Source organism: Trichechus manatus, unplaced genomic scaffold (genome assembly GCF_000243295.1).
Source record: "Trichechus manatus latirostris isolate Lorelei unplaced genomic scaffold, TriManLat1.0 scaffold00042, whole genome shotgun sequence".
NCBI lineage: Eukaryota > Metazoa > Chordata > Mammalia > Sirenia > Trichechidae > Trichechus > Trichechus manatus.
The window spans coordinates 7,793,040-7,810,533 of NW_004443978.1; the positions used below are offsets into that span (position 1 = coordinate 7,793,040).

Below are 17,494 nucleotides of genomic sequence, written 5' to 3' on the forward strand. Positions count from 1 at the left end.
GCCAATAGAATTCAGCAACATATCAAAAAAATAATTCACCAGGATCAAGTGGGATTTATATCAGGTATGCATGGATGGTTCAACATTAGAAAAACAATCAATGTAATTCATCACATAAATAAAACAACAGATAAGAACCACATAATCTTATCAGTTGATACAGAAAAGGCATTTGACAAAGTCCAAAACCCACTCATGATAAAAACTGTCAACAAAATAGGAATAGGAGGGAAATTCCGCAACAAAATTAAGGGCATTTGTACAAAACCAATAGCCAACATCATCCTAAGTAGAGAGAGTCTGAAAGCATTCTCCTTGAGAACGGGAACCAGACAAGGATGCCCTTTATCACTACTCTTGTTCAACATTGTGCTGGAGGTCCTAGCCAGAGCAATTAGGCTAGAAAAAGAAATAAAGGGCACCCAAATTGGTAGGGAAGAAGTAAAAGTATCTCTATTTGCAGATGATATGATCTTATAGACAGAAAACCCCAAAGAATCCACAAGAAAACTACTGGAACTAATAATAAGGTTAAAACAATCCTGAGTAACTTTCTGGAACTGTCTATCCATATGCAAGATAAAAACTAGATATGACCATCTCCTTCTTTCTTTTAACTATTAAATCAGCTGAGTTTCAGCTGGGCACATGTCCCACCTACCAGCTACTCATGTGCCATCCTCCCCTGCAGCTAGGTAGGGCTGTGCAACTAGCTCCTGACCACAGAGTATGAATGGACACAATGCATGTTCCCTAAGAGGAAAGTACTTCCCGTCTACTTCCCTTCCTTCCCACCTCCCCATGGGCCAGCCCACAGCTCAGTCTCTAAGCCAGCTCTCACCTGTGGAGGACAGGAGCACCCTCTGGCAGGGGGTCTTAGGCTTTTTTGTGCCATGGATCCCTTCAGCAGTCAGATGATCCTCATGGAACCCTTCTCAGACTAATGTTTTTAAATGTATACAATAAAACACCAAGGATTACCGAAGAAGCATTATATCAAAATATAGTTATCAAAATATTTTTTTAATGTGTGCTAGAGTAATATCTGTGCCTACTTGTTAACACATGAAATAACAAGTTCTTGCTGTGGGTAAAAACAACTCCTGAAATTTCAAATAGGATGAGCACACTCAGGGTCTGGAGATCTCTGCAGCTACTGCAGTGTGATACGGTTAGGAGCCAAGCTCTTAACCACTGACTCCAAATTTCAATGAGGCTTTAGTAGTTTTTCTTCCCACCCAAGTTCACAGACCCCCTGACTCAGAAGGAGAGCTGCATGCCAGATGCTGATCAGGGCTGGATCCAATGGAACTGTCTCAGTTACCTAGTGCTGCTGTAACAGAAATACCACAAGTGGTGGCTTTAAAGAGTAGAACTTTAATTTCTCACAGTTCAGGAGGCGAGATGTCTGAATTCAGGGTAGTGGCTATAGGAAAGGCTCTCTCTCTGATGGCTGTGGGGGAAGGTCCGTGTCTCTTCCAGCTTCCATAGCCCAGGCATTCCTCATTCCTTGGTGGATCTTCATGTGGCATCTATCTTCCACCCTTTGTGCTTGCTTCTGTGTCTAATCTGCTCTTTTTATAACTCAGAAGTAATCAGGTTTCAGACACACACTACACTGATAGGGTCTCATTCACATAGCAAAGAAAATCCTATTCCTAAACGTCTTCAGGTACAGGGGTCAAGATTCCAACGCACATTTTGAGGGGGACACAATGAAATCCATAACAGGGGCAGAAGGACAAGTTGGGCTGCGAGTGATGGCGTGACAACAAAGGGGACCTGATCCTGTGGGGTGGCCTGGCCCTGGGAAGACCCCACCTGGAGGCAGGGACCTGGCCCTTTCTGCTGTCCCCACCTTCACACACAGACTAGTCACTGGATGCCGCTGCCCTAGGGGCAGGGCAGGGCCTTAGGCTTCTGTCCAGAGGAGTCACTCAAGCTGGAGACCCAGCTTCTCACTGTTGGTGCTGACAGCTCCAGGAGCTGGGAACAGGAGGGGTCTGGGCGACATGCCACAGTGTCCACATCTGTACACCTCCTTTTAGTCTGTTTTATTCATACTTTTTTCCCTTCCTTTAGAAATTGGGGGTATATTTAAATACAGATTTATATGTTGATATATTTCTTAACCTATCATTACATTCTGAGCATTTTCCAATCACTGAGTATTCTTTAAATGATTCTTTAAATAGTTATTAATTCCTTTATGGGCACCACAAATTATTTAAACATCCTGTTACTGTTGGATATTTAGAGTATTTCCATTATTTTTTTAATCCTCATACATAAAATTTTGTTTGCATCTTTGATTAGATTCTTGGGAGAGATGCCTAGGAATGGAATTAAAAGGTCAAAGGGTATGAAGTACTTCAGCGTTTCTGCCAAACTGCCCTTAGGAATTTCATGTTGATTTATATTCTGACCAGCACTGCATTGAGTGTTTGTCTCATTAGAATTGAACGATACTATATTTTAATTCTTGCCAATTGACCATAAATAATGTCTCACTCTTGTTTTGGTTTCTTTTCCCTGATTAGTGATAAGGTTGAAGATTTTTAAGTATCTACTGATTATTAATTTTTATTCATATGCAAACAGTCTGGTCAGGCTTTTTATTAGTTTTTCTATTTGGTATTAAATACGTGATTTTCTTGTTGATTATTAAAAGCTCTTTATATATTAAATACATTAACCCTTTGTCTGCCAAATCTGTTTAAAAATATCCTTACTTACTAGTAAGGTTGCACTTTAATTTAATCAGAATAGTTCAAAAACTTTTATACAGTAAAAAAGGTCTCACTGTTTCTTCCACTGGTTTTATGTTTTAAAAAGACATTCCTGTCCTAAAATGTGAAAAAGATCAGTTTTCACTCATACTCCTGAATCGCACTCAACCTTACTTCCACAAGAAAACTTCCTCTGATTCAGCCAAATATCCGTATGATTCATTTTCATAGTAACACGTAACCCATCACTGGCTATGCCCATCACTGCTGCAATGTATGTGTATATGTGGGTTTATAAGCTTTGAAAAGGGCAGGAATCAGGTTTGTACCTTGTTCACCATTGCACTCCCTGAATCTGGTGCAGATATAGTTTCTAATGTTTTATGTTTTCAATATTTAGATTTAGCATGTCAACCAAAATAAGAATTTATTTTACTGTAGAGTATGAAGAAAGTCTGTACCTTTAGTTTTGCCCCACCATTTGTAGAACGATCCTTCCTTTCTCCACTGTTGTGATGCAAACTTTGTCACGTATGTATGTATGTACACACACACAAAATTCTTACCAGATTGGCATCTATAGTTGGACTCTACTGTGTTACATTGTTCTACCTATAGATTATGTCAATATGACATTGTTTGACTATTGTGGATTTATATTGTTTTAATATCTGACAGGACAAGTCTCTTCTCAATATTTCTCTTCCCTAAATGTATCAGCCAAAATATCTTGATCAAGCCCTCCACCAGTAAAAGACAATTAATTTTTGAAAAAGATTGTTAAACAGAAATAGTAGGAAGCACTAGTGTTGTTCCTGTCTCCCTTTTTAAGTTCACAGGCTGTCTTTTGACCACACGTAAGTCCACCTACTTGAGCAGCCCAGCCCGATGGAAGACGTAGAGATCCTGCTCCAGGGTGCAGTTGTTGAAGGGGACCACCCGCACGAAGTTCTGGATGAGGACAAACTCGGGGGTGAGGTGCGGCAGAGAAATTATGCAAAAGTCCTTGTCCTAAAATGATTGTAAACCAGGACACGTGGAGAGAGAATAAAAAACCATTTTTCAGATAAGCATTATCCACAAATTCTTGCTATAAAACACTAAGAAAAATAGGAACAAAATGTGTTGATTAAAGAAAGAATATTCAAATTAAACCGTACCAAAAAAAAAAAAAAAAAAAAAAACCAAACTTGTTGCCGTCAAGTTGATTCCGACTCATAGTGACCCTATAGGACAGAGTTGAACTGCCCCATAGGGTTTCCAAGGGGTGCCTGGTGGATTCGAACTGTCAGCCTTTTGGTTAGCAGCCAAACTCTTAACCACTAGGTCGCCAGGGTTCTCTAAATTTTACTATAATTTGGAAACTGATCACATAAAATTCAGGGACATAGGCAACTGCAAGAATATAAAGAAAATATCTGCATGTCTGATTGAAATCTGAACAAATGAATATTATGAGCAATGGGACCCATTCAGCATAGCTCTTTTGCAAAAGCAGATTTTTTAAATTAGGGACATTTGCACTTGTTAATTCATTTACACGCAAATGCATGAGTAACTGAGGCACCATGGTGTCCTAGCACAGTTCCTTTGCTTACTAAGTGATCTCAAACCAGCCCAGTCCCTTCTCTGTGAGACAGGAGGATACCACTCCAGGCCCTTTCTGGCTCTGAAATCCTGTGATTACACATGAACGGACTTCTGTGTGTTTTATCACAACATGATCCCCTTTGGGCAAAGAGATACAAGAGTGTGTTCAAAGCCCAGCAGTGGGTTTAGTTTGCAGACACAGAGCATCTCGCACATCCCAACGGATGCTACTTACTAAGACCTTCTAGTCCTGTGCTGTCCAATATGGTAGCCCCTAGCCACATGAGGCTACTGAGCCTTTACAATGTGCCTAGTGCAACTGGGTAAATGAACTTTTAATTTTATTTCATCTTAGTTAATTTAAGTTTAAAAACTGATACTCAATTCAGTTACTGGAAAAGTTTTATGTATGTTTGGAACAATTTGGGAATGTGAATCTATGTTACCCACTGCAAATTTTATGAAATCTAAATACAGATCAAGTATTTCTGATGAAAATTTAGTGCTTAAATTGAGATATGCTGTAAGTGAAAAATACACAGATTTCAAAGACTTGGTATGAAAAAAAAGAATGTAAAATAGATCATTAATAATTTCTTATATTGATTACATGTTGAAATGATTTTATTTTGGATACCAAAAAACAAAAACCAAACCCACTGCTGCCAAGTCAATTCCGACTCATAGCAAACCTATAGGACAGAGTAGAACTGCTCCATAGGGTTTCCAACGAGCACCTATCTGGTGGATTCAAACTGCCAACGTTTTGGTTAGCAGCCAAACTCTTAACCACTGCGCCACCAGGGCTCCATAGTTTGGATACTTCAGTTAAATAAACTATGTTATTAAAATTGGTTTCACCAGCTTCTCTTTCCGTGTGTTAACATGGCTGCTAGAACACATGGAATCACTCATGTGGCTGTGGCTATTTCCATCGGACAGTGCTGCTCTAGGCTAGCTGTATGCCCAAAGCCCGCTTGATTCTCTGCCAGGTCCCTGCAGAAGCAGACTGCTCTTCCGAGAGCTAATTTGTCCCTCTGGGACCTCGCCTCCTCCTGAATCCTGTAAAGGCATTACTTGTGCTAATCCAAAACCCCCGGGACATTTGTGCAACCCAAAGGAGTGAATCAGTGTTTCAGCTTATCTGCCTTCTTTCTAGCAAAATAACACGGCTCCTTTTGGGGAACTGTGGAGTCAAGTTGCTGAATGACAAGGGTTGGTGCCAAGTCACAGCAGGCTCCCTCTGGGAGGGGGAGACTAAGTATAATAAGCTGCCTCAACTTGGATTTGAAGGATTAAGAATGAAGTAATGAAGGTATTTTGTTCCTGTCTCTCCCTATACTCTGAAATGAAATAGAATTAAAATGTAAATGGGTCTTATACCTTTTAAAAGTTAGCATAACTTTTGTAATGCTGAAGATTTGCCTTTACATGGACTTCAAAATAGGAATGAAATAAACTTAGTGAAACTTCTGCAGGGAATCTTTGAGGGAAATAGGCTTTGTAAATCCTACATTCAGGGCTCTCTGCATTGCTTTAGGAGCTTCAAAAATGCCTTAAAATAATTTATCAAAACCACAATGAAGAACATTATTGCAAGGCTTCATTATATTAACCAAATGAGGAAATACAATCTATGATCTCATAGTTTTAGGCAAACTAATTAACTTATATTTATTTTTTGCCTCAGTATAAAGAGAATCAAGGAGAAATAAGATACTTTGCTTATAATTAGCCCACTGAAGAAGTGGAGTCATTGGTTTTGCCTAACTGATGGGCCCGCCATGGAAAAACAGTCTTTATAGGAGCCCATTTGGTTGCTCAGCTGTCCTCTTCTCCCGCTTTCTTCCCTCCAGTAAGGTGGTAAGAGTCTGGTTGGAGTCTCTGTCCCTAGACAGCAATGAAATGAGCTAGAGGCGGAGGAGGCAGGCACCCTGACACGAGTTCCTTGCCTGCAAGTGGCGCTTGCTCAAACCCACCCACTGAACGCACGGGTGGGCCCCTCCTCCATGCCAGGCTCTGAGTTCTTAAAAAAAAAAAAGCCCATTGCCATGCAGTCGATTCCGACTTACAGTGACCCTACAGGACAGAGTAGAACTGCCCCATAGGGTTTCCAAGGAGCAGCTGGTGGATTTGAACCGTTGACCTGTTGGTTAGCAGCCGAGCTCTTAACCACTGTGTCACCAGGCACCAGGAGTTAGAGGGAAAGAAACACCAACCAGAGACTCACCCACAAGTCCCCACCTTCCTACCCTCGGAAAAGCCATAGGGTGGGTTTTCGAATACTTTGGGCCAATGTAAGTTACAAAGCAACACAACAGTCTAATTCACTTTAATGTAATTGCTGACATTTTCATATAATTTCATTCTTATTAATAACTTGATTCTAACAAAACACTGGTAAAGCTATGCACAAGGAACCTGTGTGGCACAGTAGTTAAGTGCTCAGCTGCTAACCAAAAGGTCGGTGGTTGGAACCCAGCAGCCTCTCTGTGGGACAGAAGAGAACTGGCGATCTGCTTCTGTAAGGATTACAGCCTAGAAAACCCTATGGGGCAGTTCTACTCTGTCATATAGAGTTGCTATGAGTCAGAACAGACTGATGGCAAACAACAACAAAGCTATGCACGCATTTCTTTTAATGTATCCATTGAAAGGAAGTTGTTAAAACAGCAAGACTGAAGAATGACACTATTTTCTATGTTTAAGAGTTCATAACATGCCATTTGACCTTATCCTCAGAGCACAAAAGCAGTTCAAACCGCAACATTCACAGCATTTTAAATGTCTGGACAATGAATATGGCATTTCACTATTCTAAAACTTCGCTAACTTACAAACCAATAATATTACTCAAAATTCAGCATGTACTTACAGGAAAAAGACTGAAAACAAAATTCATAAAGTCCAGCGACCTGTAACAAGACGGTAGCATTGTCACTGACCTGGTGACCTCCTGCGGCCACACACCTATCTACAGATCTATGGCTCTTCCCCTTGGGTAGCGATTAGCCAACCACTAGTCAGGATTTGTGTCTAGCTGAACATTAGTCAGTTGCAGAGGTCATAAGCTTCATATGTTGGTAATGAAGTATTTTTTATTACTATTACACTATGATAATGTAATAGTAATAATTGCACTATAATAATTATGAAACTAATCATCTCTGTATGTACTAATAGCCAATACAAAAGACGTTCATTCTGTGGACATGATCCATCCCTTCCTTTCCGGAAAAGCTGGGGGAAGATGTGGAAATATTATAGGCTACTCTGACCTCTTTCTTCTTTATATGCAAAGCTGCAGGTGTATATTCAAGGCAGACCATAATGAGTCATTGAAGTTCTGCGTGAAAATTCAAAAGTTACATTCTAAGCACAATCATATCTAAATGCACAGGGGAAAATAAATAAAAACAACAAATTTAGAAGGGCATTCCATGCTTTTTAGATGTCTACAATGTAATTAGAAAAAAAAGGAAAAAGATTTCCCTTTTCAACCTCCCAAATCTCCAAAGAAGCCTAAGACTTAAGGGAAATAAAGTATAAGTAAGACATGGTTCGGAGGTAGGCTTGGAGATAGAGGGTGTGTTTAACTACTTCCTCTAAAAATGACACTGATGATCATAAATGATCACTAAATGATCATTACCAGTAGTGATCTTGGTCAGGTAAAGGATTATCAGTTTTTTAGTGTTCAGATACTCCAGAACTTTCCAGCCTATCAAAATGGGTCAATCTTTTTCTTTTTAAGACTGTTCTGTTGAAAAATGTGGTGCAGTAGGTAGATGTCCTAAATTAGATGCGGACTATAGGCCCCAAGGGCAGCAGCCACATCCGGACTGTTTGGGGGCAGTGAGAATGGACATGAGGGTGTCTGGAGGGACAGAAAGCTGGGTGAGTGGCCTGGTGGACACTGGGGGTTTGCTGCTCAGCACCCATGCCTCCTCTTTCCAACAGCTGCCCTAGATAGTTGGTGTCCCACTTCTCCCCTCTCAGAACATGTTTTTGGGGAGACACCAGCCCCGCATGCAGGGTGGAGCATGAGGCATGGCTGACTAATCCGGCCAACACATGGCACTGCCTAATCCTAGCTGCTGACTCGGAAACAAGCATACAGTCCAAACAGGCCCAATGGGACTCTGGGAAAAGTTGGGCCCAAAGCAGATTGTCCTCCTTCCTAAATTGTGGTGGGGTGTGTGCAAAGTATGAGAGCTGTCCTGGCCCCAGGAGGGGGACACTCCTTTGAGAACAGGGCCAACAACAGAGAGGCAGAGCTGAGAGGTGGACAGAGAAACTGGGCCCTTGACTTGATTATCTAAGGCCTGGATTAAGTCATATTTAAAATCAGTCTCACTACTGGTCTTTTCCTCAGTTATGTAAGGCAAAAACTCCATCTTTTTAAAGCATACCGTTCTCATGAATAGGTAGGCTCAACACTGTGGAAACATCAATTCTACCCAAAGTGACCTACAAATGCAATGCAGTCCTGAACCAAATACCAAGAACATTCTTTAACACGATGGAAAAACTAATCATAAACTGTATATGGAAAGGGAAGAAGCCTCAGATAAGTAAAGCATTACTGAAGAAGAAGAACAAAGTAGGAGGCCTTGCACTAGCTGACCTCAGAACGAACTAGACAGCTATGGTAGTCAAAACCGCCTGGTACTGGTACAACGACAGATACACTGACCAATGGAACAGAACTGAGAACCCAGATGTAAAACCATCCACCTATGATCACCTGATCTTCAACAAAGTCCCAAAGTCCATTAAATGGGGAAAAAACCATCTTTTTAACAAATAGTACTGGCAAAACTGGATGTCTATCTGTAAAAAAAAAAAATGCAACAGGACCCGTACCCCATACCATACACAAAAACTAATTTAATATGGATCAAAGACCTAAATATAAAACCAAAAACTATAAAGATAATGGAAGAAAAAATAGGGACAATGCTGGGGGCCCTAATACACGGCATAAATAGGATAAAAAGTATAAGTAACAATACACAAACACCAGAAGATAAGCTAGATAACTGGGATCTTCTAAAAATTAAACACTCAGGCTCATCAAAAGACTTCACCAAAAGAGTAGAAAGAGAACCTACAGACTGGGAAAACATTTTTGGCTATGACATATACGACAAAGTTCTAATCTCTAAAATCTATAGGAAAATCCAACACCTCTACAACAAAAAGACAATAATCCAATTAAAAAATGGGCAAAGGATATGAACAGACAGTTCACCAAAGAAGACATTCAAGCAACTAACAGACACATGAAGAAATGCTTGCAATCACTAGCCATTAGAGGAATGCAAATCAAAACCACAATGAGATACCATCTCACCCTGACATTACTGTTACGAATCAAAAAAACTAACAAATGGAAAATAACAAATGTTGGAAAGGCTGCGGGGAGATTGGAACTCTTAAGCACTGCTGGTGGGAATGTAAAACGGTACAACCATTTTGGGAAACAATATGGCACTTTCTTAGAAAGCTAGAAACAGAAATATCATATGCTCCAGCAATCTCACTTCTAGGAACATACCCTAGAGAAATATGAGCCATCACACAAACAGACATATGCACAACCATGTTCACTGCAGCAGCATTATTCCAATAGCAAAAAGATGGAAACAACCTCAGTGTCCATCAAAGAATGAATGGATAAACTACGATACGATACAAATACACAATGGAATACTGGGCAATGATAAAGAACAATGATGAATCTGCAAAGCATCTCACAATATGGATGAATCTGGAGGGCATTATGCAGAGAGAAATAAGTCAATCACAAAAGGAAAATTATTGTATGAGATCACTATTATAAAAACTCATGAAAAGGTTTACAAACAGAAAAAAACAATCTTTGTTGGTTAGGAGACAGGAGAGGAGTGGGGAGGGAAAAACTCTTAACTAGACAATAGATAGGTGGTAACTTTGGTGAAGAGTAAGACAGTATACAATACTGGGAAATTCAGCACAACTTCACCAAGGCAAAGTCATAGAAGCTTCATAGACACATCCAAACTCCCTGAGGGACCAAGTTACAAGCTTGAGGGCTAGAGACCATGGTCTCGGGGAACATCTAGCTCAACTGGCGTAACATAGTTTATAAAGAAAATGTTCTACATCCTACTTTGGTGAGTAGTGTCTGGGGTCTTAAAAGCTTGTGAGCGGCCATCTAAGATACTCCATTGGTCCCATCCTGTCTGGAGCAAAGGAGAATGAAGAAAACTAAAGACATAAGGGAAAGATTAGCCCAAAGGACTAATGGACCATACCTACCACAGCCTCCACCAGATTGAGTCCAGCACAACTAGATAGTGCCTACTACCACCACCAACTACTCTGACAGGGATCACAGTAGAGGGTGCCAGATAGAGCTGGAGAAAAATGTAGAAAAAATTCAAGCTCACAAAAAAAAGACCAGACTTACTGGTCTGACAAATACGGGAAGATCCCTAAGAGCATGGCTCTTGGACACCCTTTTAACTAAGTACTGAAGTCACTCCTGAGGTTCACCCTTCAGCCAAAGATTAGACAGGCCTATAAAACAAACCCCTCAAGTGTTTGTCAGTTTGTTGTACTGTGGGGGCTTTTGTGTTGCTGTGATGCTAGAAGCTATGCCACCAGTATTCAAATACCAGCAGGGTCACCCGTAGCAGACAGGTTTCAGTTGAGCTTCCAGATTAAGACAGACTAGGAAGAAGGACGTGGAAGTCTACTTCTGTAAAGAATTAGCCAGTGAAAACCTTATGAATAGCAGCAGAACACTGTCTGATATAGTGCTGGAAGATGATTCCCTCAGGTTGGAGGGCACTCAAAAGACGACTGGGGAAGAGTTGCCTCCTCAAAGTAGAGTCGCCTCCTCAAAGTAGAGTCGACCTTAATGACATGGATGGAGTCCAGCTTCCAGGCCTTCATTTGCTGATGTGGCATGACTCAAAATGACAAGAAACAGCTGCAAAACAACCATTAATAATCAGAATGTGGAATGTACAAAGTATGAATATAGGAAAACTGGGAAGTGTCAAAAATGAAATGGAACACATAAACATTGATATCCTAGACATTAGTGAGCTGAAATGGACTGGTATTGGTCATTCTGAATTGGACAGTCATATGGTCTACTATGCCAGGAATGACAAATTGAAGAGGAGTAGTATCACATTCATCCTCAGAAAGAACATTTCAAGATCTATCCTGAAGCATAACACTGTCAGTGACAGGATAATACCTATACACATACATGTAAGACCAGTTAATAATATTATTCACATTTATGCACCAACCACTAATGACAAAGATGAGGAAATTTAAGATTTTTACCAACTTCTGCAGTCTGAAATTCATCAAACATGCAATCAAGATGCATTGATAATTACTGGTGATTGGAATGCGAAAGTTGGAAACAAAGAAGAAGGATTGGTAGTTGGAAAATACGGCCTTGGTGGTAGAAACGACACCGGAGATTGCATGATAGAATTTTGCAAAACCAATGAATTCTTCATTGCAAATACCTTTTTTCCACAACATAAATGGCAACCATACACATGGACCTCGCCAGAATGGAATACACAAGAATCAAATCCACTACATCTGTGGAAAGAGACAATGGAAAAGCTCAATATCATCAGTCAGAACAAGGCCAGGAACCGACTGTGGAACAGACCATCAATTGCTCATATGTAAGTTCATGTTGAAACTGAAGAAAATTCGAAGAAGTCTATGAGGGCCAAAGTATGACCTTGAATATATCCCACCTGAATTTAGAGACCATCTCAAGAATAGATTGGACCCACTGAACACCAATGACCGAAGACCAGATGAGTTGTGGAATGATATCAAGGACATCATACATGAAGAAAGCCAAGAAATCATTAAAAAGACAGGAAAGAAAGAAAAGACCAAAATGGATGTCAGAAGACTCTGAAACTTGCTCCTGAATGTCAAGAAGCTAAAGCAAAAGGAACAAATGATGAAGTAAAAGAAATGAACAGAAGATTTCGAAGGGTGGCTAGAGAGCACAAAGTAAAGTATTATAACGACGCGTGCAAAGACCTGGAGATAGAAAACGAAAAGGGAAGAACAAGCTCGGAATTTCTCAAGCTGAAAGAACTGAGGAAAAACTTCAAGTCTCGAATTGCAATATTGAAGGATTCTATGGGGAAAATATTAAACGACGTAGGAAGCATCAAAAGAAGATGGAAGGAATACACAAAGCCACTATACCAAAAAGAACTGGTCAACTTTCAGCCATTTCAGGAGGCAGCGTATGATCAGAAACCAATGGTACTGAAGGAAGATGTCCAAGCTGCACTGAAGGCATTGGTGAAAAACAAGACTCCAGGAATTGACAGAATATCCACTGAGATGTTTCAACAAAAAGACACAGCTCTGGAAGTGCTCACTCATCTATGCCAAGAAATTTGGAAGACAGCTACCTGGCCAATCAATTACAAGAGATCCATATTTACGCCTATTCCCAAGAAAGGTGATCCACCTGAATGTAGAAATTATTGAACAACATCATTGATATCACACACAGATAAAATTTTGCTGAAGATCATTCACAAGTGGCTGCAGTAGTACGACAGGGAACTGCCAGAAATTCAAGCCAGATTCAGAAGACGTGGAATCAGGGATATCATTGCTGATGTCAGATGGATCCTGGCTGAAAGCAGAGAATACCAGAAAGGTGTTGACCTGTGTTTTATTGACTATGCAAAGGCATTCAACTGTGTGGATCATAACTAATTATAGATAACTTTGTGAAGAATGGGAATTCCAGAACACTTAATCATGCTCACAAGGAACCTGTACATAGATCAAGAGGCAATCGTTCAAATAGAAAAGGGGGATATTACGTGGTTTAAAGTCAGGAAAGGTGTGTGCCAGAGTTGCATGCTTTCACCATACTTATTCAATCTGTATGCTGACCAAATAATCCAAGAAGCTGGACGATATGAAGAAGAAAACGGCATCAGGACTGGAGGAAGACTCATTAACAACCTGTGTTATGCAGATGACACAACCTTGCTTCCTGAAAGTGAAGAGGACTTGAAGCACTTACTGATGAAATCCATACCACAGCCTTCAGTATTGATTACACCTCAACATAAAGAAAACAAAAATTCTCACAACTGAATCAATAAGCAACATCATGATAAAAGGAGAAAATACTGAAGTTGTCAAGGACTTCATTTTACTTGGATCCACCATTAACACCCATGGAAACCGCAGTCAAGAATCAAATGACACATTGCACTGGGCAAATCTGCTGCAAAAGATCTCTTTAAAGTGTTAAAAAGCAAAGATGTCACCTTGAAGACTAAGGTGCACCTGACTCAAGCCATGGTGTTTTCAATCGCCTCATATGCATGCGAAAGCTGGACAATGAATAAGGAAGACCCAAGAAGAATTGATACCTTTGAATTGTGGTGTTGGCGAAGAATATTCAATATACCGTGGACTGCCAAAAGAACAAACAAATCTGTCTCGGAGGAAGTACAACCAGAATGCTCTTTAGAAGCATGGATGTTAAGAGTATGTCTCACATACTTTGGACATGTTATCAGGAGGGATCAGTCCCTAGAGAAGGACATCTGCTGTTGGTAAAGTAGAGGGTCAGCAAAAAAGAGGAAGACCCTCAATGAGATGGATTGACACGGTGGCTGCAACAATGGGCTCAAGCATAACAGATTGTGAGGATGGCACAGGAGTGGGCAGTGTTCTGTTTTGTTGTACATGGGGTCGCTATGAGTAGGAACCGATCTGATGCACCTAACAACAGCAACAACATAAAACGAACAATACACGTAGCTCAACTATGTATAAGATACCAGATGGGCAAGCCAGCCCAGGGGCAAGGATGGGAAGGCAGGAGGGGACAGGAAAGCTAGATGAACGGAAACCGGGACCCCAGGTTTGAGAAGGGGAGAGTGTTGACACGTCTTGGGGTTGGCAAACAATGTCACAAAACAATAGGTGTATTAATGTTTAATGAGAAACTAATTTGCTCTGTGAACCTTCACCTAAAGCACAATTTAAAAAAAAAAAAGAAAAAAACCTCCATGTTTTGAAAGCCAGTTTGGGTTGCATTTTCTGTCACTGGGAACCAAAAGACTCCAGACAAGCAGCAACTCAAATTCAAAGTCTCCACAAAATGCAAACTGTAGAGGGTGGGGAGCAGCATGTGGCTTTGTGAGGGATACTTTTCCAGATCGCCAGCTGCTGCATAGGTGAGCCAGACCCTGCGACTCTCTTGCCCAGGTCTGTAAGCCTGACCCAAATGTTACAGTCCATGATCTTTGGGAATGGGGCCCAGGAATCCATATTTTTAAAAAAGTCCTCCAGGAGGTTATGATGTGTTGGCTCTGCAAGATAAGAATGTCAGGCCACTGCTGCCATGAGGAAGTCTTAACATACTAGAAAACCTGGTTAGAACTTGCCTTGCTTCGTGTTTCTCATCAATACAAAACAGCTGAATACAAAAAGCAGCCGATGCTCCCCGGTAGGTGGGGCGGAAGTTGCATATCTCCTCCTGCAGTAAGACAGAAGCTGAACTCTTGCTGTTGACCTCATAGTCTACCTCCTCATCAACGGAAATTCTGCTGAGTTTTTCTATGTCCTAAAGCAAGGAGAGATGAAGAACCAAATGGAAATCCTATTCATCTTCTCCAATTTAATGGGCTAGGAGCTGCATCATGCCTACATTACACCAGGACAGGTGTGAATGTCTCACCTGGAACAACTCCTCCTGACGAACCAGGCCTAATTTTAAGGAGATGTTCTTAATGAGACACTCAAAATTTACAAGATGATTAAATAAGTTCTTACATAAAGGCCAGAAAACAAACAGTTTTAGTTGACTTTTGTTACATGATCCATATTTAACCACATCACTGGATAGAAATTAGAGCATGGTAGTGTTTATATACATACTATTTCCATAAGCAAAATACCTCTTTCCCCAAGAGAGGTTTCATTCTGATTTTGTGATACAAGAATGTTCGGATCTTGGGGCTGCCCAGACAGTTCCAGAACTAAGTTTGGTGGTGAGGTGGAAACCAGGACAGGTCTAATTGCCACAGCCACCCGGCATCCACACTGAGCCCAGTCTGTCCTCATCTCAGGGGCAACAAAGAAGGTGCTATGATTAAGTTAGAGGAAAATGATTCATTCTGAGATACCACCCCAAACCTGAATCTATACCAGGAGGAAGCAGTTCCTGGACCTTGGAATGTATATGAATTATATCCAATGCATGTAGGTATGTCTATGAGTATATGAGTGAGCACATGACATACATAGTTGGAGAAATTAACACACTTTTTTTCCCTTCAAAATGCTTTTCTCTTTGGGCAATGGGACAAAGAGAGAAAACTGAACTTGCTAAATTTGTTGCAAATAATTGATATAGAAAATGTAACTTTGGGTCTAAGCTGTGCAGTGGATATAGAATAAAGGATTAATCACATGGGAGTACAAGTTAATCGGGAGGCTTTGGGGAGAAGCTCTTAAAGAAGGTGGTAAAAATAAACCGGTAGAGAGAGGCATGGGGAGTGTGAATCATGTGAGGTACACCAGCAGCATGCAAAGGCCCTGCTCAAACCTTACCTCCATGTCACTACCATAGTTACTTTGACTTGTTGAGAGAAGTTCCTCAGTCACAGCTTCTTCAGCAAGTTTTCCCTTCAATGACAATGGCGAGACAAAAGAATTAATCAACACCACAGTGGTTCAAGACCAGGCTCTGAAGCAAGCTGCCTGGGCTCAAATCCTGACTCTGCTGCTTACTGACAGTCTGACATGGAGAAAGTTATGCAGCCTCAGTTTCCTTATCTGTAAAAAGGGATAATAACAATGTCTACCGTGTAAGGTTGTTATGATGATAAAATAGAGAGATGGAAATAGAGAGATAGACAGATAGGTATGCTTAGCACAGTGCCGATATTGCCTAAATTCTCTGTAGATGTTAGTTATTATTCTATTATTCTTGTTCTTCTGTGTAACTTGAAAGCTGCATTTTTTTTAAATAGTCTTATTGAGGTATAATTGATATACCATAAATTACATGTACTTAAAGAGTGTATGTAATTTATTGTATTATATAAATATATGTAAATACTTTTGAAAAGCCTTGACTTCTATATGTACCCATGAAAATATCATCACAATAAAGATAATGAACATATTCACCAGTCTTTTCAAAGTTATTTTGGCTATTCTAGGTACTTTCCATTTCCATATGAATTTTGGAACCAGTTTTTCAATTTTTACAAAGGTTCCTGCAGGAACTTTCTTTGGAATTGAATTAAATCTACAGATCAATTTGGGAAGAACTGGCATCTCAACAATATTGAGTCTTCCAACCCATGAACTCAGTGTATCTCTCCATTTATTTAGTTCTCCTTTAATTTCTCTCAGAAATATTTTGTAGTTTTTAGTGTACAGGTCTTAAAAATCTTTTGTCAGATTTATCTCTGTTTCATATATCTGTACTATTATAAATGGTATTTATTTTCTGATTGCTGTTCATTGATACTATATAGAGATACAATTGATTTTTGCATATTAATTTTATATATATTTACTAACCTTGCTAAGTTCTCTTATTATAGTAACTTTTTTTATAGATTCATCAGATTTCCTACATAGACAATCACATTATCTGTGAATAAAAGATGACTATAAGCCTTCCTTTCCAGTCTGAGTGCCTTTTACTTCTTGCCCTTCCCTTTTTGAGCTGACTCCAACCACCAGTAAAATTCCGAACAGAAGTGGTGAAAGCAGATATCCTTGTCTTCTTCTGACCTTAGGGGGGAAAGCATTCCATTATTCACCATTAAGTATGATGTTAGCTAAAGGTTTTTCATAAATAACCTTTATCAAACTGAGAATGTTCTCTTCTAGTTTCCTGAGAGTTTTTATGAGGAATTAATGTTGAATTTTCAAATGTTTTTTCTGCATCTATGATATAAACACATGGCTTTCTTTTTTAGTTTGTTAATATGGTGAATTACATCAATTGATTTTGGCATGTTACGCCAATCTTGCATTCCCAAGGTAATCCTCACTTGGTTGTAATATATTATAGTCGGGTTCAATTTGCTAAAATTTTCTGCTATATGAATTTGATGGGCTTTGGTACAGTT

General features: G+C 40.0%; 1 protein-coding gene across 1 annotated transcript in view; it reads right to left on the minus strand.

The window, feature by feature from the left end:
* Window positions 1-17,494, minus strand: part of CFAP61 (cilia and flagella associated protein 61) — a 324,874-nt gene that overhangs the window by 225,293 nt on the left and 82,087 nt on the right. Inside the window, exons 9-12 of the mRNA XM_004376425.1 lie at window positions 15,957-16,031; window positions 14,789-14,967; window positions 7,195-7,234; window positions 3,601-3,740 (exon numbers count right to left, since the gene is read on the minus strand). Of these exons, the coding sequence (XP_004376482.1) occupies window positions 3,601-3,740; window positions 7,195-7,234; window positions 14,789-14,967; window positions 15,957-16,031 (434 nt within the window). The remainder of the gene's footprint in view (window positions 1-3,600; window positions 3,741-7,194; window positions 7,235-14,788; window positions 14,968-15,956; window positions 16,032-17,494) is intronic.